We start from the raw sequence: 25176 nt of genomic DNA, 5'->3' as shown, positions 1-25176 counted from the left end.
TACTGCAGCATCTCATGGCTGAGAGATATCCTAAAAAGGTCATTCTGTCTAGTTACTGACCCATCCATTGCTTGCAAATGCATCCTGAAGGATAGATAGGGTTTGGATAATGGAATTAAAAGTAGGAGGAGGAGCTCCAACGAACAGCATAAACAAAAGCCTAGTCATGGAAGGCATGATACGTATTCTTTTTTTTCCTTCTGGGACGTATTCTTGAATCAGCAAATTGTGTTGGATATGTGTAGGGATATCAGTTTGGCATGATGTATTGAAGCATTGTGGAGGGCCAAGAATACTGCATGATAAGGTGAAAAGATCAGCAGGTAAAGGCAAACTATTAGAACTTTTTAGGTAGGAAATTGTCCAGATTGGAAAGGGTTACTCTGCTATATAGAGTGGCATAGAGGGAACAAAGCAAACAAGGCTGTCAATTAGGAGCCTATATCAGTAGTCAAGGTGAGAGGTGGGGGTGATAGGATGTGCATGAAAGAGGCATTACTAACTGATCATAGGAATTGGGAATTAAGGGCTCATGGAGGGACAGAGGAAGGAGTCAACCAAGATTCAAGCCTATAGCAGTAGTAAGGATGGAGGAAGTGAGCAGAAAATCAAGAGTCAAAATAGCTATTGGTTGAGGTATAGAAATGGGGTGGAAGATGCTGAGTTGGGTTTGGACTACACTGATTTGAATTACCAGTGGTGCAGCCGTGGAGATTACCTGCCCAGGCAACTGGAAATCCATTATAGTACCCAAGGAGAGGGCAAGGACCAAATAAAATGGGTAGTTATCTGAATAGGATCACGAAGAGGAACAGGAGCTTGAGAACAGGCCAGTATAGAAACAAGGCGGCGAACAGTTTCACAATCAAGAGGACTCATTTCAAATTATCATCTGCCTCATCTCAAGTACTGAGCGGAAATGGACAAGGACCAAAGGCTGGGACTGAGAAGAGGCCAAGAAAAGGTAATTAGGAATTAACTGGTGACAGCTAGCAACTTTCAGTAGACAGTCGGGCCGAAGTCAGACAGAGGAGCGAATAGCGGTGAAGGGGAAGGTGAGGCAGCCGTGCGGTAGAAAGAAGTCAGAAGGCCTTGAGGCTTGAAGGTTGGAGGGACATCAATCAGGTGCTGGTGTCTGGGACCTACTGGCTCAGATTTGTCTGCATGTCCCCTCAGCATCTAGTTTCTCTCTCTCTCTCTCTTTTAAAATTTATTTATTTATAGAGACACACAGAGAGAGGCAGAAGCAGAGGCAGAGGCAGAAGCAGGCTCTATGCAGAGAGCCCGACGTGGGACTCGATCCTCCGTCTCCAGGATCACACCCTGGGCTGAAGGCGGCGCTAAACCGCTGAGCCACCCGGGCTGCCCAGCATCCAGTTTTCTGCTTCTTCACGTCACGACGTGAGACGCTGCACATAGAGGGCTCATCTCAGAGACTGCTACTTAGGAGGCTGCCGATTAGTATTTTCGGTAATTATGCAGCTGCTTCCAGGTAAGCAGAAACCGCGCACGGCCGCGGAGAGGCACTAGGACTCCGCCCCCGCCCCTCCCCCGCCCTCGCCCTGGGACGATCTGCGCAGGCGCGCGGGGAGGGCGCGGAAACGTCGGCGGAAGTGGACGTGCGGACGCTCTAGCCCGGGTACCTGTGGCGTAAACAGACGCTGTGTGGACGCTTGTAGTCGGCGTCCGAGGGTGTAGGTCACCATGAGCCGGCTCCAGGAGGAGTACGACCCCTACGCAGTGGAAGAGCCTAGCGACGAGGAACCCGCTTTGAGCAGGTGGGCCCCGGCCCGGTTCCGGCCCCCGAGGCTTCGGCCCGAGGCCTGGCCTTATTAGCCTCCTCCAGTCGCTGCGCCTGCCAGGCCCTTGCGGACCCTTGGCCCAGCCGTTCGGGCGCCTTTTGCGCCCCCCTCTCGCCTGTGGGACGCCGAGTGGGGTTCTGGTGAGGTGGCGCAGCCCCGGGGAGGCGGGGCCGACACTTGCGCGGGGAACCGGGATATTCGGGAATTACGCGTAAGTCTTCAGAAGCCTTGGGATCAAATTCTGCCTCTGCAACTTACTAGCACTGTGGGTGAAAGCAAGTCACTTACCTGCGATTTTCCTCGCCTATAAAAAGGAAATATAATAGCGATATCTTAAGTGTGTTGTGAGACTAGTGGGGCTTAATGTGAAATGACCGTCTTGAAGACTAAAGTGCCATCAACAGAAATAAGGGAATGCTCAGGCTTTTTTTGAGCACCTATTATATGCTTGCTCGGGGCTGCAGTTTTCTACGGGCTCTCAGTGTAGTAGGGGAAATAAGATGCGTATCTCGGAACATATATATATACCTTGGAAATAAGTATGTTTCTCAGAAGAGTATTTAGAAAACAAGGACCTGAGATAGACACAGATGAAGTTCCATGGGAAATTCCAGGAAGAGGGATTAACCCTACTTGGGGGGAACATGCAGGTATGTCGGCAAGAGATTTTTTGGCAGATTTATCCGTTTTTTATTTTTTTAAGATTTTATTTATTCACGAGGCACACACAGAGAGGGGCAAAGATACAGGCAGAGGGGGAAGCAGGCTCCCCACGGGGAGCCCTATGAGGGACTTGACCCAGTCACGCCCTGAGCTGAAAGCAGACCCTCTACTGCTGAGCCACCCAGGCGTCCCTTACCCCGTTTTAAAAGCTGACAGCAGATCCTGTTCATAAACTCTAAAGCATTCTGCTCAGCTAAGCTTTCTGTGAAACTGTCTTTCCTCCAATCGTAATGTTTCCTCATATTATCCTGGGGAGGAGTTGTGGGCTTGGGAGATCGGACTGCTGTGAAGATTTCTCTTGTGGGGAGTGAGGATGGATTCCAAGATTTCTTGCGAAAGTTTCAGGTAATGGGTCTGGTCTGTTAAAGGAAGTATATGAATTAGTAGGTCTCACTTAGTAATTCAGTTTATTTTTTTATTTTTTTCAGTTTATTTTTTAAAATATTTTATTCACTTATTCATGAGAGACACAGAGAGAGAGAGGCAGAGACACAGGCAGAGGGAGAAGCAGGCTCCATGCAGGGAGCCTAATGTGGGACCTGATCCCATCCCAGAGCTCCAGGATCACACCCTGGGCCAAAGGCAGGCGCTAAACCACTGAGCCACCCAGGGATCCCCCAGTAATTCAGTTTAATTGGAATATAGCAATGTTTCCTGGACCTGAGTTAGTCAGCCATTACAATTTCCACATTCACATGTTACAACTTATTTAAGATTTTTAAGATTTTTATAGTATTGTCTTTCTTTTCTTTCTTTTCTTTTTTTTTCTTTTCTTCTTTTTCTTAAGCTCTGTAATCCTGTGACAGTTGCCACTGGTAAGGTTAACTAAAAAATGCTGTGAAAATGAAACTGTAATTACAGTTGTGTGTGTTTTTTTTTTTTTTTTTTTTTTGCCTGCTCGAGGCTCTGAATCTAGTGCTTGTCCTTTTTTTTTTTTTTTTTAAGATTTTATTTATTTACTTGGAGAGAGTGGGCCTGCCAGAGCGAGAGCAGGAGCTGGGGGAGCAGAAGAGGGAAAAGCACACTCTCCATTGAGCAGCGAGCCTGATGTGGAGCTGGATCCCAGGACCTTGGGATTATGACCTGAGCTGAAGGCAGATGCCTAACCAACAGCCACCTAGGTGCCCCAAGTGCTTGTTGTCTTAAAAAGGGAGATTGGAGAGATTTGAGAGGTGTTTAAGAGGTGTCTCTCAGGATTTGATTTTACCATATTTATAAGCTAATATTTTATAGCGTGTTACTGTTTCATAGAACCTGGCAGAAGATATGAGACTCCTAGGTCAGAGACTACTCACGGTGCAAGCAGCATGAGCTTCATGTTCGTGTTGGTTGCTGTTACTTCCCAACTCTTACAGGGGTTGCACAGAGAGACTCAGGTGGATGCTTCACACTCAACGGGTTGGCATCATGGCTAACGACCATTTGAGCTTGGAGCATCCACTTCTTTTACAGCAGTCAGTAAATAAGCAAGTCCTTTCTTCTGGAAAGAGACATCACCTCATCCCTCAAGGTTACATACTGCAAACATAACCCTGAGAAATGGCCTGAGTGGTGAGAACCTTGCATTCTTGACACAGTCATTAAGAATGTACATGGCCCATAATGTATCACCTCACCTAGCAGTGCTAAACACTTCTCTTGGAATAATCACAAGGATTAGATAAAGTTTGTAATAAAACTAACTCTCTTGCCTTGTGATTTAAGTTTTTAAATTAAACTTTATTTTGAAGTAGGTTCACATGTAGTTGTAAGAAATAGTATGCTAAAAAAAAAAAAAAATCAATGAATTGGGGGCACCTGGGTGGCTCAGTGGTTGAGTGTCTGCCTTTGGCTTAGGTTGTGGTCCCAGGATTCTGGGATTGAGTCCTGCATTGGGCTCCCCTGAGAGAGCTTGCTTCTCCCTCTGCCTATGTCTCTGCCTCTCTCTGTGTGTCTCTCATGAATAAATAAAAATAAAATCTTAAAAAAAAAATCAGTGAAGTGTATATTTAAAAATGCATGAACTTATGACAGTAAATTATGCCACAAGAAAAGTTAGAAAATAATACAGAGGGATTCTGTGTCCCCTCTACCCAGTTTCCCTCAGTGTATTTTACAAAATTTTAGTGTAATATCACAACTGGGGTATTGACATTAGTGTAGTTGAGATAGAGAACATTTCCATCACCATAAGAATCCCTCATTTGCCCACTTCTGCCCCATCGTGCCCTACGTAAATGCTGGTAACCATTAATCTATTCTCCACTTCTATAATTTTGTCCTTTTCAAGGGTATTAAATAAATGGAATCATGCAGTATGTGACTTTTGGGGATTGGCTTTTTTCATTCAGTGTAATTCTCTGGAGATTCATCCACATTGTTGCAAGTATCAGTGAGTCATTCCTTTTTTATTGCTAAGGACTATTTCACATTTGTTTTAGCCATTCCCTTATTGAAAGATGTCTAGTTATTTTTAATTTTGATTCGTGAATAAAGCATCTATAAACATTCATGTATAGGTTTTTGTGTGAATGTATTTTCATTTCTCTGGGATAAATGCCAAGGAGTGTGATTGCTGGGTTGTATGGTAGTTGCATTTAGTTTTATAAGAAACTAAGCAAGCTGTTTTCCATAGTAATTGTATTATTTTAGATTCCCACCAGCAATGGCTTCGGAGTTATTAGTGGCTTGTCTATCCTGAGACTCCTTAAAATAATCTACATTCCACTGTGGAAAAACTGGAATATAGGATAGATGAGAGTTTCTCAGCCTCAGTAGCATTGACATCTATTGTGGGGGGCTGTCCTGTGCATTGCAGGATGTTTAACAGCATCCCTGACCTCTGCCCACGAAGTGCTACTAGCCCCTCCTTGTTGTAACAGTAAAAAATGTCTCTAGCTATGCTATATGTACCCTAGAGGGCAAAATACCCCCCAGTTGGAGACCAGTGGTGTAGTTCAAGGGTGAGATGTAAGGTTGAAAAGAGAAGTTGAGGGCAGCCCGGGTGGCTCAGCGGTTTAGCGCCACCTTCAGTCCAGGTCCTGATCTGGAGACCCAGGATCGAGTCCCATGTCAGGCTCCTGGCATGGAGCCTGCTTCTCCCTCTGCCTGTGTCTCTGCCTCTCTCTCTCTGTCTCTCATGAATAAATAAAAATCTTAAAAAAAAAAAAAAAAAAAGAAAAGTTGAAACCAAATAGGGAAGGCTGTTTTGAATGCTGTGCTCAGAGGTTTGGCCTGGATGGTTTTTTTCAGAATTGGGTAGTGATGTGATGAGAGTTCTTAGGACTAACATTCTGGCAGCAGGATTTAAGGTGGAACATAATATAAAGATTTTGAAGGCCTGGAGATCCTTAGTATATGGTGGGACAGGCAGAGTTAAAGAGGACCCAAATGAATATAGTGGTAATGGAGAAAGGGAGCCTCATCCTGGGCAGGATGAGGAATGTTATTTTTTTTTTTTTTTTTTTTTTTTATTTATGATAGTTACAGAGAGAGAGAGAGAGGCAGAGACACAGGCAGAGGGAGAAGCAGGCTCCATGCACCAGGAGCCTGATGTGGGATTCGATCCCGGGTCTCCAGGATCGCGCCCTGGGCCAAAGGCAGGCGCCAAACCGCTGCGCCACCCAGGGATCCCTTTTTTTTTTTTTTTTTTAGGATGAGGAATGTTAGATGGGAAATTCTCTTGGGAGTAAAATCCGGCTAAGGCCTCCATTATTAGCAAAATTGATTGGTGTGAATTGCATTTTTTGGATATATCTTCTGCTGGAGGCTCAAAAGCATTGTTCTAGAAGAAGAAAACAGAGGAATAAAAACCAGGGGCATTCTGTTGCTATTCATCAGACCACAAATAATTGGATATTATTTATGTCCTATTGATTATATTAGAAATACCTTACGTGTTTCCTTCATTTTGATAACATTTCGTTCTTTCTGATATCTCCTTTAATCCTGTCATACTGTTACTGATGGGAAACCCAGGTGCAAAGGGCCAAGTAAATTAGCAGTAATTGCTCAGGAGAATTTGTAATATAATCTTACTTTCTCTTTATAGTTCTCTATAGCGTTGTGCCTTTATAACTAATATGTAATTACTATCTTAACATTTTGTTTGGGTATATTATCTGCATGTTAGTTACATATATTAAGTTTTATTTAAGTACTCAGAGTTTTAAAAAAATCCCATTTCTGTGAAGTAAACTTTTCACTGCTGATGGAGTTAGGAATTGATGCAGTGCTTTAGGAAAGCAGTGTGAAAATTCAAGAAGTCAGAGAGATGTTTATATGTCTCCTTCTAGACATTTATCCTAAGGAAATCAATGGAGACAAAATTATATATACTTTACAAAGATATTCATTGTATTAGCAAAGAGTTATAAGTGTACAGCATCTATAAAAGGAAATGTAATGCAGACATTAGAATTGTATTTGGAAATATGTAGAAATGGTTGATCTTTATTTTTTTTTAAAGATTTTTATTTGTGAGAGTGCAATTACATGTGCATGATGGGGGGGCAAGGGGCAGAGGGAGAGGGAGAAGCTGACTCCCTGACTTCCCACTGATTGATGTGGGGCTCTATCCAGGACTCCATGATCATGACCTGAGCCAAAGATAGATATTTAACTGACTGAGCCACCCAGACATCCCAAGAAATGAGAATAGCTAGCTATATGTAGTATGATAGATAAATGCAACCTTGTAAAACTTAAAATTGTTGGACAGTGAGATGATGGGTGTTTTAAATTATTTTAATTCTTTAGTATTTATATGCTTTATGATTTAAATGCATACTAGTTCTGAAGATGAAGTGGATGTGCTTTTACATGGAACTCCTGACCAAAAAAGAAAACTCATCAGAGAATGTCTTACTGGAGAAAGTGAATCATCTAGTGAAGATGAATTTGAAAAAGAAATGGAAGCTGAATTAAATTCCACCATAAAAACAATGGAGGACAAGTTATCCTCTCTGGAAACAGGTAAACTTTTAGTTAGATTTTCATATAAATAACTTTCTAAGCTCCACGAGAATAGGAGCCTGACATGGGGCTTAATCCCAGGGCCCCAGGATCATGACCTGAGCTGAAGGCAGACACTTAACCAACTGAGCCACTCAGGTGCCCTGTAATTTTTTTTTTAAGATTTTATTTATTTGAGGGGATCCCTGGATGGCTCAGCGGTTTAGCTCCTGCCTTTGGCCCAGGGCACGATCCTGGAGTCCCAGGATCGAGTTCCGTGTTGGGCTCCCGGCATGGAGCCTGCTTCTCCCTCTGCCTGTGTCTCTGCCTCTCTCTCTATCTCTCTATGTCTGTCATGAATAAATAAATAAATAAATATTTAAAAGATATTTTATTTATTTGAGAGATTTTATTTTTTTATTCATGAGTGCACATGAATGGGGGTGGAAGGGAGCAGAGGGAGAGGGAGAAGCAGACTCCTTGCTGAGCAGGGAGCTTAATGTAGGGCTTGATCCCAGAACCCTGAGATTATGACCTGAGCTGAAGACAGATGTTCAACCCACTGAGGCACCCAGGCTCCCCTTCTTTTGTAATTTTTACCCCAGGATAAAAAAGACCCAAGCTTTTAAAGGTATTTTTAGGATTATATAGCACTGATATGGCAGATTGAATGATTGGTCATCACAAATTCCTATCTCATTTTAGAAAGTAATGAAACATACTTCATTTTGATACTTCATTTTTATGTAAAGTGTACCTTACCCAAAAACTGATTTGTGCCTCAGCTTTGGTTTCCATGTATTAATTGTTAGGAACAGAAAGCATATATAATAGTAATAATAAAAGCAAAAGCAGATGTGAATTAAGAGGAAGAATTAGGGAGACAGGGATAGGAGAACATGAATATAGTCTGAGTCATGGCATGAGGGAAAACTGAAGAAAGGAAGAGTGTGTGTCCCTGAATCATGCCCCTTGCCTCTCTTAGGGCTCTTATCCTCTCTCCCTTAAAGTCCCCTACAATGAGGTGTTTATTCCTTGTTTGTCACAGTGTACTGCATGGCTGAAAGGTAGAGCTGTGTATGGTGGCAACTTAGAAATAGGCGATTTTATTGAATTAGATTTGTGGGAAAGGTGAGAGATTTTCTCATGATCTGGAACACTTAATTACTGTAATTAACAATTATAGTCCTCTGTAATTGCACAGGGCACAGAAATTCAGTAAGTCATTGATGTGAAAGTCTTTTTCCACCCACATGAGATTGGGAATGAATTGATACTACTTTGAGGTGATAGAAGAGTATATTGAGTTTTTTTCCTTTTTAGTTCCATATGATTTAGTCTGTAAACTGTCCTTATGTAAATAGGGTCTTCCTCAGGAACTGGAAAAGTTGGAACAGCTCTGACAAAGTACTATGATGATATATATTTTGATTCTGATTCTGAAGATGAAGACAAAACAGGTTAGTAGCATGTTTACCAGGTTTAGTGGTTACATTTTATAGAAAAAAGGTTTACCTAACAATTTTTGGACATTAGGGTTTCCCTCTGAGTTTTATCTTTTAGAAATTGTAGGCCATTGATGTGAAAACAAAAGCAGGAATGATGAATAAGAACAGATAGGAATGCACATATGAGGACGTGGGACCAGCCATGGTGCTGCATGGGCATACGACAAGGAGAGTGTGTCCTGACTCAGTCCTGACTTCCTTAGGGCTCTTGGCCCCCCCTTCCTTAAGGTTCCTTAGTGCAATAATATTTGCTTTCACACCTGTGAATAGTTCCTATAGTTTTACAGAAAATATACAAACATATATATTTTATATTTTTCTAACTCATTGCTTTTTTATTGGCTTCTCTATTCTCTGGAATTGATTTTGTATAAAATCTGAGCAAAAGTGAACATAAGAGTTAAAATTAACTTAATATCATAATTACACTGGAATGCACAAATGACACATTTATATGGTAAAGAAAAAATTTTATATATACATATTTTAAAGATTTATTTGTTTATTTTAGAGAAAGTTCACATGTATGGGGTGGGGAGGAGCAAAGGAGGGGGAGAGAGAAAGAGACAGAGATATGGAGAGTTTCAAGCGGACTCTCTACAGAGTGGGGCTCAGTCCCACAACCTTGAGATCATGACCTGAGCCAAAACCTGAGTGCTCAACTGACTGTGCCACCCAGGTACAGGTACCCCAGGTACCCCAAGAAACAATTTTATATTTTTATATATTATTACTTAAATATTAACCTATATAAGTACATTTTAAAGTCTAGTGCATGTGGATAACCAGTGTTTTTTCACTTTTTAAAAAGATTTTATTTATTTATTTTGAGAGCGATCACATGTGCATGTGCCTGCTTACGTGAGTCGGGGGAGTGGCAGAAGGAGAGGGAGACAGAACCTCAAGCACTCACCCTGAGTTCAGAGCCTGACATGGGGCTCGATCTCATGACCCTGAGATCATGACCCAAGCTAAAATCATGAGTTGAATACTCAAGTGACTGAGCCACCCTGGTGCCTTTGTTTTTTCATTTTTGAAATATTTTTGTTCTGATTTCAGTAGCATTTTATATATAGGAACTTGTTGACAATTATAACATCAAAACGTTTCTGATCTTGGTTCACTTTGAGTGGCTTTTCTGAGACCAAATTCTCATTATGTGAGTTCAGTTCTTGAGATAGCACTATGTTTTTATTTTTTATTTTATTTTTTATTTTTTTTAAGAATTTATTTATTTATCCATGAGAGACACAGAGAGATGCAGAGAGAGGCAGAGACACAGGCAGAGGGAGAAGCAGGCTCCATGCAGGGAGCCCGACGTGGGACTCAATCCCGGGTCTCCAGGATCACGCCCTGGGCTGAAGGCAGCGCTAAACCGCTGAGCCACCCAGGATGCCCAGCACTATGTTTTTAGTGAAGAAACAATTTTTTCATCTTCTGTTATCTTTGATTTTTTTTTTTTAAGATTTTAATTATTTATTTGACAGAGACAGCACAAGCAAGGAGAGCAGCAGAGGGGGAGGGAGAAGCAGGCCCCCTGCTAAGCAGGGAGCCCAATGTGGGGCTCGATCTCAGGACCCTGGGATCATGACCTGATCTGAAGGCAGATGCTTAACTGACTGAGCCACTCAGGTGCCCTGTCATCTTCATTTTAATGCCTTGTTAATTGGCCAAGAGGTTTATTTGGAGGAAGAGTTAAGAATTTTTTTAAGGAAAATATAAATAGAAAAAAAAATGTAGCTGAAGATTCTGTGTTCTGTATTAAAGAGGTATGTACTTGAGACATGATACCTAGCCATATCCTTAACGTTTTCAAAATTAGCACAGGTAACCAAGAAGAAAAAGAAAAAACGACACAGGATTCCAACAAATGATGAGTTATTATATGATCCTGAAAAAGATAACAGAGATCAGGCCTGGGTTGATGCACAAAGAAGAGGGTAAGAACTTAACTTAAATATTTAGAATCTTTAGAGAAAAATAATTAAAAGAGGATTTTCACTACATTCACATTTTAATGTATGTATATGTTCACATAGACATAAAGAATTTTGGAAAAAAAAAAACCTGCTGAATTGTTTGTTTTGAAATTTACCAACACATTTCAGTCATGATTATTTTATTTTATTTTTAATTTAAAAAAAGATTTAATTAGAGTGAGAATGAGCATGGTGAGGAGGAGGAGAGAGTCCTATGTGGACTCTGTTCTGTGCATGGAGCCCGACATGGGGTTTGATCCCACAACCCTGAGACCACAACCTGAGCTGAAACCAAGAGACAGATGCTTAACTGACTGCCATTGAGGTGCCTGTCAGATGATTTATTTACTTATTTTTTTTTTTTTTTTTTTTAAAGCTTTTATTTTTTTTTAATTTTTTTATTTATTTATGATAGTTACACAGAGAGAGAGAGAGAGGCGCAGAGACACAGGCAGAGGGAGAAGCAGGCTCCATGCACCGGGAGCCCGATGTGGGATTCGATCCCGGGTCTCCAGGATCGCGCCCTGGGCCAAAGGCAGGCGCCAAACCGCTGCGCCACCCAGGGATCCCTATTTACTTATTTTAAAGATTTTATTTACTCATGAGAGAGAGGCAGAGACACAGGCAGAGGGAGAAGCAGGCTCCTTGCAGGGAGCCCCATGTGGGAGTTGATCTTGGGCCTCCAGGATCACGCCCTGCACCGAAGGCAGCACTAAACTGCTGAGCCACCCAGCCTGCCCCAGATGGTTTATTTTTAAAACACTTGTTGAATTCAAAATGCTGTAGTCAGTCTCTCCAAGAAACAAAGTTGACTTTTCTCAAATAGACATAATTTTAAATAATTTGATTTTTTTAAAGGTTTTGTTTATTTGAGAGAGAGAGTATGTGCACACAGGAGAGTGGAGGGCGCAGGGGTAGGGGATAAGGGCAGAGGGAAAGGGAGAAGCAGACTTCCTGCTGGGTGGGGAACCCCATGTGAGGCTCCATCCCAGGGCCCTGGAATCACGACCTGAGCCAAAGGCAGACGCTTAACTGCCTAAAGCACCCAGGTGCCCCACAAATTTGCTTTTTTAAAATTGAGATAAAAATCAATTAATTGATTTAAAATTAATCATTTTAAAGCGAACAATGCAGTAGCATATAGTGTATTCACAGTGTTATGCAACTACCACCTCTGTTTAATTTCAAACCATTTTCATCATCCCAAGAGGAAATGCCATCCTTGTTTTCCAGTTTGATTTTATGAAGGCTGATTTGTTATCAAACTAAAAGCTAGGGCACCCCTGGTGGTGCAGCGGTTTACCGCCGCCTACAGCCCAGGGTGTGATCCTGGAGACCCAGGGTCGAGTCCCATGTCGGGCTCCTTGCATGGAGCCTGCTTCTCCCTCTGCCTGTGTCTCTCTCTGTGTGTCTTTCATGAATAAAGAAATAAAATCTTAAAAAAAAAAAAAAAACCCAAAAAACAAAACTAAAAGCTAGTCAGTGTACCACTGTTACCTAGTGCTTCCCTAACCTGGCTGTGCTTCAGAATCACTTGGGAAGGATGAAATGCATACCCTGGAGTCCTACTCTAGGAAGCTTTGATTTAGCTAAGGTAGGGGCTAGGATGATAAACCCTTGAAAACTGAACAACAAAAGATAAATCCAGTATTTTTAAGCCCAGAGAGATTTTGGTGGTGTTGGGTGTTTGTACCTTACCTTTTAGCCTCCATTCTCCCACTTTGTTCTTTTTTCCTCTCCCAGTTTCACCCATGCACCACTTCCTCCAACTGCCCCTCTCATTTATTTAAGGAATGTTTTTTGATTATCCCCAATGTAAAATGAACATTTTAAGTCTCTGAATGATACTGAGATAGTTAAGGAAATTACAGTGTAGCTTTTGATTCTGGTAATAGAATTTGTCAGTGAGGTAAGATGGAATGTATTTTCATTGTTGTTATCTTCAAAAAAAATTTTTTTAAGTAAACTCTACCCATAATGTAGGGCTTGAACTCACGACCACAAGATCAAGAGTCAAATATTCCACCAGCTGAGCCAGCCAGGAGCCCCATTCCTTATATAATCTTGAGAAGAAATAACATTTTATTGATTTATTCATATTCCTGCACCAAGCAGTAGTTGGCCTTTTTTTTTTTTTTTTTTTTTTTTTTACAATTTTTAGAAAGATGCAGGTGCACAGGCAGAGTGAGAGGGAGAAGCAGACTCCCTGCTGAGCGGGGAGCCCAATGATGCAGGGCTCAATCCCAGGACCCTGACTGAGATCATGATCTGAGGCAGATGCTTAACCAACTGAGCCACCAAGGCACCCCCAGGAGTTGCCTATTAGGACCACAGAAATCAACTTAAAATAATGAATTTGCTACCTTTTAAGTGCCACCAGGGCAGTGATCATGGCTGTCTTGTTCACTGCTGTATCCCAGAAGTCATGCGCTTTGTTAAATGGGCGCACATTAAGTATCTATTGAATGAATATATTACTCTCTTGGGTTTGGGATTTGAAATCTGATAAGCATTAGAGGGATTTAACAATGGTTATAAAATATGTACACATATTTTCAGTATTTTTCCCCAGAGACACTTAAAGAGTTTGGGAAGTAACGTTAAATGATTTATCTTTTGTTGTTCAGTTTTTGGGAGTTTACCATAAGTCCCTTTTAAGAATATATACTTTCATATTTTAGTACTTTTATAAGTAGATTCATGCTATATATATATATTTTTTTTTAAACGATTTTATTTATTTATTCATGAGAGACACAGAGAGAGAGGCAGAGACACAGGCAGAGGGAGAAGCAGGCTCCATGCAAGGAGCCCCATGTGGGACTTGATCTGGGTCTCCAGGATCATGCCCTGGGCCGAAGGCAGGCGCTAAACCGCTGAGCCACCCATGCTATATTTTTGCAAATGTTTATTGAACATTTACTATGTACCAGACACTGTTCTAGATTCTTGAAATGCAGCAAGGAACAACACAGACAAAAGTCTTTACACGCCTAAAGCTTACATGCTTGCCTTTTTTTAAAGATTCTATTTATTCATGAGAGAGAGGCAGAGACATAGGCACAGGGAGAAGCAGGCTCTCTGCAGGGAGCCTGATGTGGGACTCAATCCCGGCATCATGACCTGAGCCAAAGGCAGATGCTCAACCATTGAGCCACCTAGGCATCCCACATGCTTGCTTTTTTTTTTTTTTTTTTTTTTTTTTTAAATTTATGATAGTCACAGAGAGAGAGAGAGAGGCAGAGACACAGGCAGAGGGAGAAGCAGGCTCCATGCACCGGGAGCCCGACGTGGGACTTGATCCCGGGTCTCCAGGATCGCGCCCTGGGCCAAAGGCAGGCGCCAAACCGCTGCGCCACCCAGGGATCTCCCCATGCTTGCTTTTTAAATGTAGCTTTACTGGGTTTTTCAAATTAAGAGGCTTTATTTTTATTTATTTATTTATTTGAGAGAGAAAACACATGGGGGAGGAGCAGAGGGAGAGAATCTCAGGTGACTGTCTCCTAAGTGTGGAGCCCGATTCCAGGCTTGGTCCCACAACCCATGAAATCATGACATGAGTTCGAACCAAAAGTTGGAATGTCAACTGAATGAGGCGCCCGGACACCCCAAGAGACTTTAGTTTTTGGAATAGTTTTCGATTTCCAGAGAAATCGAGCCAATAACAACAGAGTTCCCGTATACTCTCCTACAACAACACACACATGGTTTCATCTATTATTACATGTTACATTAATATGGTACATTTGTCACAATTAATGAACCAGTATTTATTCATTATTATAAACTAAGGCCCATACTTTATTTGGATTTTCTTAGTTTTTACCTATTGCGCATTTTCTGTTCCAGGAGCTCATCCAGCATACTGTGTTACTTGTAGTTGTAATGTCTCTTTCAGGCTCTTCTTGACTATGACAGTTTCTGAGACTTTACTTGGTTTTGATGACCTTAACAGTTTTCGGGAGTACTGGTCAGGTATATTGTAGGAGGCCACACTATTGGAATTTGTGTGATGCTTTTCTCGTGATTAGACACTGGGATTATGGGTTTTGGTGAGGAGGAACACAGAGATAAAGTGCCATTTTCATCACATTGTAATTATGGCACATACTGTCAACATGATTTATGATAGTTAATGTTGACCTTGATCATCTTAGCAAGGAATTGTCAGGTTTCTCTACTGTAAAGTTACTCTCCGCCCCTCCTGTCTATACTGTACTCTTTGGAAGGAAGTCATTATGTGCATTATGCTCCACTTCCTTGAGAGGAGAGTATCTTCATAAGTTATTCTTCCATCTGGGACATTTGTCTGTTCTCCCTCCCTCCGTTCTTCCCTCATTCATTTATTCAGTCATTAGTCATTTGTATCAGTATGGACTTGTGAGTATTTATTTATATTTTGTATCCAATACTGCTTTATTTTATTGTTCTAATTGTTTCAGCTTTGGCCAACTCTAATTCTTTGAGTTGGCTTCTGTGCCCCTTGATATATCTACCTCCTTGTTTTTGAGCACTTCCTTACTTCCTGGCACTACAAGATGCTCCAGGTTCATTTCATATGCCTCATTCCTAGAATCAGTCATTTCTCTTAGGAGTACTAGGTTCTTTTACTGGAGGGTGGCATTAGAAATCAGGGTCTCGGGGATGCTTGGCTAGCTCAGTTGGTAGAGCCTCCCTCCCTCCTTCCCTCCCTCTGAGAGGGTGGGGAGGGGTAGAGGGGGAGAGAGAATCTTAAGCAGGTTCCATGCCGAGTGGAGCCTGACTTGGGGCTTGATCTCACAACACTGAGATCATGACCTGAGCTAGAATCAAGAGTTCAATGCTTACCTGACTGAGCCACTCAGGTGCCCCAGAGCATGTGACTCTTAATCTTGGGGTCTTGAGTTCAAGCCCCATTTTAGGTGTGAAGCCTACTTAAAAAAAGAAAATCAAGATCTGGCTTTAAAGTGTGTGTCTACCCCCCCCCCCCCCCCCACATTTTCTTTTTTTATTCCAGCTACCATGGTTTTGGAATACAGAGACCATATCAACAACAGCAGCCTGTTCCAAATAGTGATGCTGTCTTGAATTGCCCTGCCTGCATGACCACACTATGTCTTGATTGCCAAAGGTAATGGATAAAGGGTGTCATAGCACACCACAAACACACATACACACACATGCATACACAAAATGATGAAAAACAACTTGGTTTTTTGTTTAAATCAGAAATAGACTTTTGAGGTATATACTTAGGAATTCTGATAAAGTTCTGTCCTCCTGTGTCCTTGCTGCTACATAACTAATCTTTATACAAATAATTTTAGTTATACATAGTTCTTTTTTTTTTTTTTTTTTTAGTTATACATAGTTCTAAGTAGTTTTTCCTTTTTCTTTTTCTTTTCATTTTTTTTTTTTTTTTTTTTTAAAGATTTTATTTATTTGCTCATGAGAGTCACAGAGAGGCAGAGACACAGGCAGAGGGAGAAGCAGGCTCCATGCAGAGAGCCCGATGTGGGACCAGATCCTGGAACTCCGGGATCAGGACCTGAGCCGAAGGCAGACGCTCAACTACTGAGCCACCCAGGCATCTCATAAGTAGTTTTTCTAATAAAGCACATACTTAAAAGGATTCAGTGAAACTGCATATATATTGTGGAATGATGTAATCTGTCAAATACATTCTTTTTTAAAAAATTGTGATAAAACATAAAATTTACTGTTTTAACCATTGAAAACTTTTTATTAAAGAGTACATCATTTGGGTATTAAATTTATTGTCAACTAGACCATTTAAAAATTTAAAATCATTTCCTAGCTTTATCGAGATATAATTGACACATAACATTATGTAAGTTTGAAGTGTACAACATGATGATTTGATATACAAATATATTGCTAAATGATTACATAAGGTTAATGCATCCATCACCTCATGTATTTTCCTTTTTTTGTTTGTTGAGAACTCTTAAAATTAGTTTTTTTTAGCAACTTCAAGTATATAGTACAAGATTGTTAACTGTAGACATTGTGTTTATTACATCCTCAGACCTTCATCTTATAATTGGAAGTTTGTACCACTTGACAGTCTTCACTTGTCCACCCTTCCCCCACTAACCACCAGTCTACTTTGTTTCTTACTGTTCATTTTTTTTTTTGGATTTATATACAAGTGAGATCATTCAGTAATTTTTTGTCTATGACTTCATTTAGCTTAGTGCCCTCGAGGTTCATTCATGTTTTCACAAATGACAGGATTTTCTTTCTTTTTTTTTGTATTCCATTGTATCTATACACCATGTTTTCTTTATCCATTCACGTAGCATGTACACTTAGTTTCCATGTTTGGCTATTATGAATAAAGCTGCAGTAGGTTTTTGGGGAGAAGACCACAGAGGTAAAGTGTTGTTTTCATTACATTGTATCAAGGGCATGGACTATCAACAACAACAAAAATCAACAGATTTAAAAAATTAAAAAAAAAAAAAAAAAAAAAAAAAAAAAGGGATCCCTGGGTGGCGCAGCGGTTTGGCGCCTGCCTTTGGCCCAGGGCGCGATCCTGGAGACCCAGGATCGAATCCCACATCAGGCTCCCAGTGCATGGAGCCTGCTTCTCCCTCTGCCTGTGTCTCTGCCTCTCTCTCTCTCTCTCTGTGACTATCATAAATAAATAAAAATTAAAAAAAAAAAAAAAAAAAAAAAAACAGATTTATTAACTGTTAATGTTGACCTTGATCACCTGGCTGATGTCGTGGTGCAGATATTTCTTCGAGAGAGTGATTTCATTTCCTTCAGTTATATACCCAGAAGTGGGATTGCTGAATCATATGGTAGTTCTATTTTTAATATTTTGAGGCGCCTCCATACTGTTTTCCATAGTCACTATACCAATTTACATTCCCACCAGTAATGTGCAAGTGTTCACTTTTGTTTTGTCTTTTTGGTAGCCATTCTAACAGGTGTGAGGTAATACCTCACTACAGTTTTTATTTACGTTTCCCTGATGATTAAGGATGATGAACACCTTTTCATGTACCTGCTGGCCATTTGCATATCTTTTTTGGAAAAATGTCTGTTCAGGTTCTTTGCCTTTGCCTTTTTTTTTTCTTTGCTATTGAGTTGTATGAGTTTCTTGGATATTAGCCCCTTGTTAAATACATGATTTGCAAATATTTTCTTCCATTCCGTAGGTTTCTATTTCCTTTTGTTGATGGTTTCTTTGCTATGCTGAAGCTTTTTAGCTTGTTGGTTTTTTTTCTATTTCTGTGAAAAATGCCATTGGAATTTTGATAAAATTGCATTGACAATAGATGACTTTGGATAGTATGGACTTTTTTTCTTTTTTAAGATTTTATTTATTCATGGGAGAGAGAGGCAGAGACATAGAGGGAGAAGCAGGTTCCCTGTAGGGAGCCTGTTGCAGGACTCGATCCCAGGACCCTGGGATCACTTGTGAGCCCTTAGCCGAAGGCAGACACTCAACTGCTGAGCCATCCAGGTGTCTCACTATGGACTAATTGACTATTTATTTTTTAAAAGATTTTATTTATTTATTCTTGAGAGACACAGAGAGAAGCAGAGACATAGACAGAGGGAGAATCAGGTTCCTCACAGGGAGCCCAGTGTGGGGCTCGATCCCCACACCGGGATCATGCCCTGAGCCAAAGTCAGATGCTCAACCACTCAGCCACCCAGGTGTCCCTCATTCATTCATTCATTCATTCATTCATTCATTCATTCATTCATTCGTGTGAGACAGAGAGAGGTAGAGACATAGGCAGAGGGAGAAGCAGGTTCCTCACAGGGAGCCCAATGTGGAACTCGATCCCAGACCCTGGGATCATGCCTTGAGCTGAAGGCAGATGCTCAACTGGTGTTTCTCTTGTTCCCTATTTTAACCATTTTAAGTGTACAATTCAGTGGCATTAACTACTTTACAATATTGTGCATCTGTCACCACAATCCATTTCCAGAACATTTTTGTCATTCCAAACAGAAACTGTACCCACTAGACAAAATTCCCCATCCCTTCCCGTCCCAGCCTGTGGTAACCTCTATTCTGTTTTCCTTTCTGGATCATTCATGGCTTGCTCATTTATAAAAATGAACAGGCTTTTGTGTGTTGATTTTGTACTCTGCCGCTTTGCTAAGTTAGTTTATCAGCTCTGATAGTTTTCGTGCAATTTTCAGAGTTTCCTACATAAAAGATCATGTCATTGGCATGCCTGGGTGGCTCAGTTAGTTAAGCATCTGACTCTTGATTTTGGCTCAGGTCATGATCTCACGGTGTGTGATTGAGCCCCACATTGGGCTACACTGGACGTGGAGACTGCTTGGGTTATCTCTCCCACTCCCCTTCTTCCTTGTAAAGATCATATCATCTGTGAACAAATTTTACTTCTTCCTTTCCAGTGTGGATGCCTTTTATTTCTTTTTCTTAAGCTAATCGCTGATTAGAACTTCTAGTACTATGCTGAATAGAAGTGGTAAAAGCAGGACTTTTTTAGTCTTGTTTCTTTTTTTTTTAAAGATTTTATTTACTTATTTATAGAGACAGAGAGAGAGAGAGAGACAGGCAGAGGGAGAAGCAGGCACTATACAGAGAGCCTGATGTGGGACTCGATCCTGGGTCTCCACGATCACGCCCTGAGCTGCAGGCGGCGCCAAACCGCTGCGCCACCAGGGCTGCCCTTAGTCTTGTTTCTGATCTTAGAGGAAAAATTTTCCGTCTTTCATCATTGAATATGATGTTAGCTGTGGATTTTTCATATATGGTCTTAATTGTATTGAAGAAATTTCCTTCTGTTTTCAGTATATGGTGTGTTTTTACCATGAATGGGTGTTGAATTTCATTAAATATTTTTTCTGGGGCAGCCCCAGTGGCCCAGTAGTTTAGTGCTGCCTTCAACCCGAGGTGTGATCCTGGGGACCTGGGATCGAGTCCCGTGTCGAGTTCCCTGAATGGAGCCTGCTTCTCCCTCTGCCTGTGTCTCTGCCTCTCTGTGTCATGAATAAATACATAAAATCTTTTAAAAAAAATGCTTTTTCTGAATCAATTGAGATGATCATGTGGTTTTTTTTTTCCTTTTCTTTTTTTTAATTTTTAATTTTAAGTAGGCTCCACTTTAATTTTTAGTGGAGCCCAGTATAGGTCTTGAGCTCATGACCCTGAAATCAGACCGGACCTGAGATCAAGAGTTGATTGAGCTGATTGAGCCACCTAGACACCCCCTTCATTCTTTTAATTAAATAGACTCTTAACCTTTTTTCCTTTTCTCCCCCCTCTTTTTAGTGGCTTCATAAATTCCTAGCTTAGTCCATGTTTTGAATCAAGTTAACTTGAAACTAGGTGATGATGTAGGTGATGGATTTCTTCTAGGAACCAATGAATAGCCAACTATAGTTTATCTTATTAGTCAGCTTGAGTTTTTTTTTTTTTTTTTTTTTTAAGATTTTATTTATTTATTCTTGAGAGACACAGAGAGAGGCAGAGACATAGGCAGAGGGAGAGGCAGAGACATAGGCTCCTGCAGGGAGCCTGCTGTAGGACTTGATCACAGGACCCTGGAATCACACCCTGAACTGAAGGCAGATGCTCAACCAGTGAGCCATCCGGGCATCCCTAGCTTGAGGCTTTTGGTCATTTACAACAATTAAATGTTGTGCTTTCTGGGCAGCCCCAGTGGCACAGCAGTTTGGCGCCACCTGCAGCCTGGGGTGTGATCCTGGAGACCCGGGATCAAGTCCCACATCGGGCTTCCTGCATGGAGCCTGCTTCTCCCTCTGTCTGTGTCTCTGCCTCTCTCTCTCTCTCTCTCTCTCTCTCTCTCTGAATAAATAAATAAAATATTTTAAAAAAATAAAAAAGGGATCCCTGGGTGGCGCAGCAGTTTGGCGCCTGCCTTTGGCCCAGGGCTCGATCCTGGAGACCCGGGATCGAGTCCCACGTCGGGCTCCCGGTGCATGGAGCCTGCTTCTCCCTCTGCCTGTGTCTCTGCCTCTCTCTCTCTCTCTCTCTGTGTGACTATCATAAATAAATAAAAATTTTAAAAAAATGTGCTTTCCATATAAACTCTTAAGCTTTTTGTATATAAATTGACACTCAGAGCATGTTTATGGAATGCAGAAAAAATAAAATGTCTCTGTACTTGTTTCTCTTCCAAATTAACTGTTACTACGTAGTTTCTGTATCCAGAATAAGTTTTTAATGATATAGCAGTAGAACTTACATCTACAATAGTAGATGTAGAAATTACCTTTGATAAAAATTGTATTCCATGTTAATACAGGATTCCAATCTAGTGCTATATAAATTAAGTTTTTATAATCTTATCTGGAGAAGTACCAGGTTGCATAGTTTAAATTCCTGGTAGTGGTGGGTGGTGGTGGTGATGGAGATCAACATTTGGAACTAATAAAAGTATAACTTGAGTTCACTATGTTTAGCCAGATATTTCTGTTGCATGAGGTTTAAGGGGGAAAAAAACATTAAGTGGGGAAAGAAGTAGGAAAATACTGAGTATATGAGGAGAACAAATGAAGCATTATCTATTCTTTAAACTGTTGGAATAAAGCCAAAAGTGGGCATTATAAAAGTCAGAAGCTCTTTAAGCTTTTAAAACTGTAGCTTACCACCACTAAAATGGTGGTAAGAATGGCACCATTTTAAAAATTTATTTTTTAAAAGATATTTGAGAGAGAGTGCATGCTTTTGTGTGTGTGTGTGTCCGTGTGTATGTCTATGCACAACTGGCAGGGAGTGGGGGGTTGGTGCTGAGGGAGGGGCAGGGGGAGAAGCGGGCTCCCCACTGAGCAGGGAACCTGATGCACGGCTTGATCCAGTACTCCAGGATCATGACCTGAGGCAAAGGCAGACTGTTTTTTTCCTTTGTGTTTATATAAGTTAGATTTGCCAACATACAGTATAGTATAACACCCAGTGCTCATCCCATCAAGTGCAAAGGCAGACTCTTAACCAACTGAGCCACCCAGGTGCCCCAAGAATGGCATCACTTGTAATGAGAGGAGGGCAGAATTGTAGGCCTCAGTGTGAAAGACACAGTCGAAGATCGTTTAAACATTAACTCTCAAGTTTCCAGTAACTTTTCTAAGTTTGAAGAGCAAACAATTTTTTTTTTTCAGAGATAAAAGTTACTTCTAAAGTAGTGGAAAAGAGGATATATTCATTCTTTAAACTATTCTCTGTTAACAAGTTTTTCCTATTCTTAACATTTCTTTAAATTTCCCATTTTGTTCTTATGTTTTTCATGAGAATGCAATGTTGTATTTTAGTAAGTTTTTTGTGTTCTCAATTTTAACTATCTGGAGAGGCAGGGCGCCTGGGTGGCTCAGCATTTGAGCATCTGCCTTTGGCTCGGGTTGTGATCCCAGGGTCCTAAGATCGAGTTCTGCATCGGGCTCCCCATAGGGAACCTGCTTCTCCCTCTGCCCGTGTCTCTGCCTCGCTCTCTGTCTCTCTCATGAATAAATAAATAAAATATTAAAAAAAAAAAACTATATGGAGAGGCAAGAATATACAATGGGGGAAAAAGAGTCTCTTCGATAAATGATTCTGGGAAAACTGGACTACTTTCTAGCACCATACACAAAAATAAACTCAAAATTGATTAGGACCTAAATGTGAGACTTGAAACCATAAAGCTCCTAGAAGAAAACAGGCAATAGTTTCTTTGACATTGACCATAGCAACATTTTTCTAGATATGTTTCCTAAGGCAAGGGGAAATAAAAACTATTGAGACTACACCAAAATAAAAATCTTTTGCATGGTGAAGGAAACCATCAACAAAATGAAAAGAGAGGGCAGCCCCGGTGACACAGTGGTTTAGCACCGCCTGCAGCCCAGGGCGTGATCCTGGACACCCTGGATCGAGTCCCATGTCAGGCTCTCTGCATGGAGCCTGCTTCTCCCTCTGCCTGTGTCTCTGCCTCTCTCTCTGTGTGTCTCTATGAATAAATAAATAAAATCTTTAAAAAGAATAAAAAAAAAACAAAATGAAAAGAGAACTCACTGAATGGGAGAACATATTTGCAAATGACCTATCTATAAGGAATTAAAACCAAAATATAAAAAGAACTGATACAATGCAACACCAAAAAAACCAAATAATCTGATTAAAATGGGCAGAGTACTGAATAGACATTTTTCCTTTTTTTTTTTTAGATTTTCTTTTTTTTTTAAATTTTTTAATTTTTATTTATGATAGAGAGAGAGAGAGAGGCAGAGACACAGGCTGAGGGAGAAGCAGGCTCCATGCATCAGGAGCCCGACGTGGGATTCGATCCCGGGTCTCCAGGATCACGCCCTGGGCCAAAGGCAGGTGCCAAACCGCTGTGCCACCCAGGGATCCCTCCTTTTTTTTTAAATAGACATTTTTCCAAAGTAGACATATAGATAGATGTCCAACAGATAAATGAAAAGATGCTCAACATCATTGATTATCAGGGAAATGCACTCAAAACCACAGTGAAGTGTCATCTTACACTTGCCATAATGGCTAAAAAAAAAGATGTGAAATAAAAAGTGTTGGTGAAGATGTGGAGAAAAGGGAACTTTTGTGCACTGTTGGTCCGGATGTAAATTGGTGCAGCCACTGTGGGAAACAGTATGGAGAGTCCTCAAAAAATTAAAAATGGAAATAACCTATGTTGTAATTCCACTACTATTTATCCAAAGAAAACAAAAACCATAATTAAAAAAGATATATGCACACTTGTGTGTATTGTATTATTTACAATAGCCAAGATAGGGAAACAAGTGTGTTTTGATGAATAAAGAGAGAATAGTTATATATATGCAGTAGAGTATTACTTCGCCATAAAAAGGATGAGATCTTGCCATTTGTGACAACATGGATAGACCTAAAGGGTGTTACACTAAGTGAAATAAGAGAAAGACAAATACTGTATGATTTCACTTATATATAGAATCTAAAAAACAAAACAATTGAATAAACAGACAAAAAAGCAGAAACAAACCCTTAATTACAGAGAATAAACTGATGATTGCCAGAGGGGAGCAAGGTAGGGGATGGCCAAAATGAGTGAAGGGGAGTGGGAGACACAGGCTCCTGGGTAAGGAGTGAATAAGTCCTGGGGGTAAAATACAATGATACTGTAACAGCATTGTATGTTGACAGAAGATAGCTCTCCTCCAGTGAGTATAGCATAATTAGTGTAAACTTCTTGAATCACTGAATTGTACAGCTGAAACTAATGTAACACTGTGTCAGCTAATTTCTTCAATAAAATCTTAAAATCTGGATGGATAACCTATTAAAATTGAACATAAATCCAAATTCTCCATCTCATTTTCTTCTTAGGCATGAATCATACAAAACTCAGTATAGAGCAATGTTTGTGATGAATTGTTCTGTCAACAAAGAGGAGGTTCTAAGATACAAAATCCCAGAGAACAGGAAGAAAAGGCGAGGCCATAAGAAGATGAGGTCTAACCACGAAGACGCTGCAGAGCAGACAGAGGCACAAGCAGAAGAGATCTATCACCCCGTTATGTGCACCGAATGTTCCACGGAAGTGGCCGTCTATGACAAGGACGAAGTCTTTCATTTTTTCAACGTTTTAGCAAGTCATTCTTGAATAGTTCAGTTGGCATTTAATTGCCCAATACAGTATAAGGCAAACACGGACAGTTATTACCCTCTTGCCTATTCATATCAAGTAACATTCTGAGCGGTTATCTGAGGATACAGTGTTTATCTTTTTGAAAGAGAATGGTTGTCAGCCTTCATCCCTCCACCCCCTTTAAAAATTTTTCCCCCAGCTCTGATGGGACTGATAATTCATTCCCTCTTTGATGGGCATTTGGAAACTATGGGGCTTTTCATGTATTAAAGCTCTTTAGAATTAAAATGTTCTGCAGTTATAAGTAATCTTTGATTCAGTGTTATTTTTATTTTTTATTTTGGATATAGTTGTGGTATTATTAAACTAGAAACTATTTCCTGGCTTCTGTCCATATTGTTTTTGCTAAGAAGTATCTTTATTTATTTTCTACCCCATAGAATGGAGTGACAGTATTTAGTAACTGTTACAATTATGTGGAGTTAATATTGCCAGGTGCTCTGAGTAATTGATACAGGTCTTTCCCTAAAAGGATTGTGTAGTAACAGTATTCTAAACTTAGTGAATTAACACAGTAAATACAAATTTATGGTGAAGGAAAAGAACCTCACCCTCTGCACTTAGACTTCAAACTCCTGTTGCTGCCTCT

At 40.6% G+C, this 25176-nt stretch overlaps 1 protein-coding gene across 3 annotated transcripts; it reads left to right on the top strand.

Moving 5' to 3' along the window:
• The first annotated feature begins 1589 nt into the window (after positions 1-1589).
• Positions 1590-24835, top strand: LOC112656987 (E2F associated phosphoprotein). Of its 3 annotated transcripts, XM_025442647.3 has the most exons (6): positions 1592-1778; positions 7297-7478; positions 8822-8917; positions 10788-10905; positions 15941-16054; positions 24266-24835. In XM_025442647.3, exons 1-6 carry the CDS (start codon positions 1705-1707, stop codon positions 24540-24542), a joined length of 861 nt encoding a protein of 286 aa, XP_025298432.1. In that variant the 5' UTR covers positions 1592-1704; the 3' UTR covers positions 24543-24835. The 3 variants fall into 3 exon arrangements, with proteins under 3 accessions (XP_025298433.1, XP_025298434.1, XP_025298432.1); XM_025442648.3 differs by lacking the exon at positions 15941-16054 and having other exon boundaries at positions 1590-1778; XM_025442649.3 differs by lacking the exon at positions 10788-10905 and having other exon boundaries at positions 1590-1778; positions 24266-24301.
• Positions 24836-25176: the final 341 nt, after the last annotated feature.

This window comes from Canis lupus, chromosome 8, assembly GCF_003254725.2.
Source record: "Canis lupus dingo isolate Sandy chromosome 8, ASM325472v2, whole genome shotgun sequence".
In the NCBI taxonomy this organism is placed as follows: domain Eukaryota; kingdom Metazoa; phylum Chordata; class Mammalia; order Carnivora; family Canidae; genus Canis; species Canis lupus.
This window is presented reverse-complemented; position numbering and strand designations above follow the sequence as displayed.

Coding starts and splice junctions, on each gene's coding strand:
- LOC112656987 (XM_025442647.3), top strand. CDS start 1,705: ATGAGCCGGCTCCAGGAGGAGTACGACCCCTACGCAGTGGAAGAGCCT. Junction 1,779..7,296: donor GAGGAACCCGCTTTGAGCAG/GTGGGCCCCGGC, acceptor AATGCATACTAG/TTCTGAAGATGAAGTGGATG. Junction 7,479..8,821: donor GTTATCCTCTCTGGAAACAG/GTAAACTTTTAG, acceptor TTATGTAAATAG/GGTCTTCCTCAGGAACTGGA.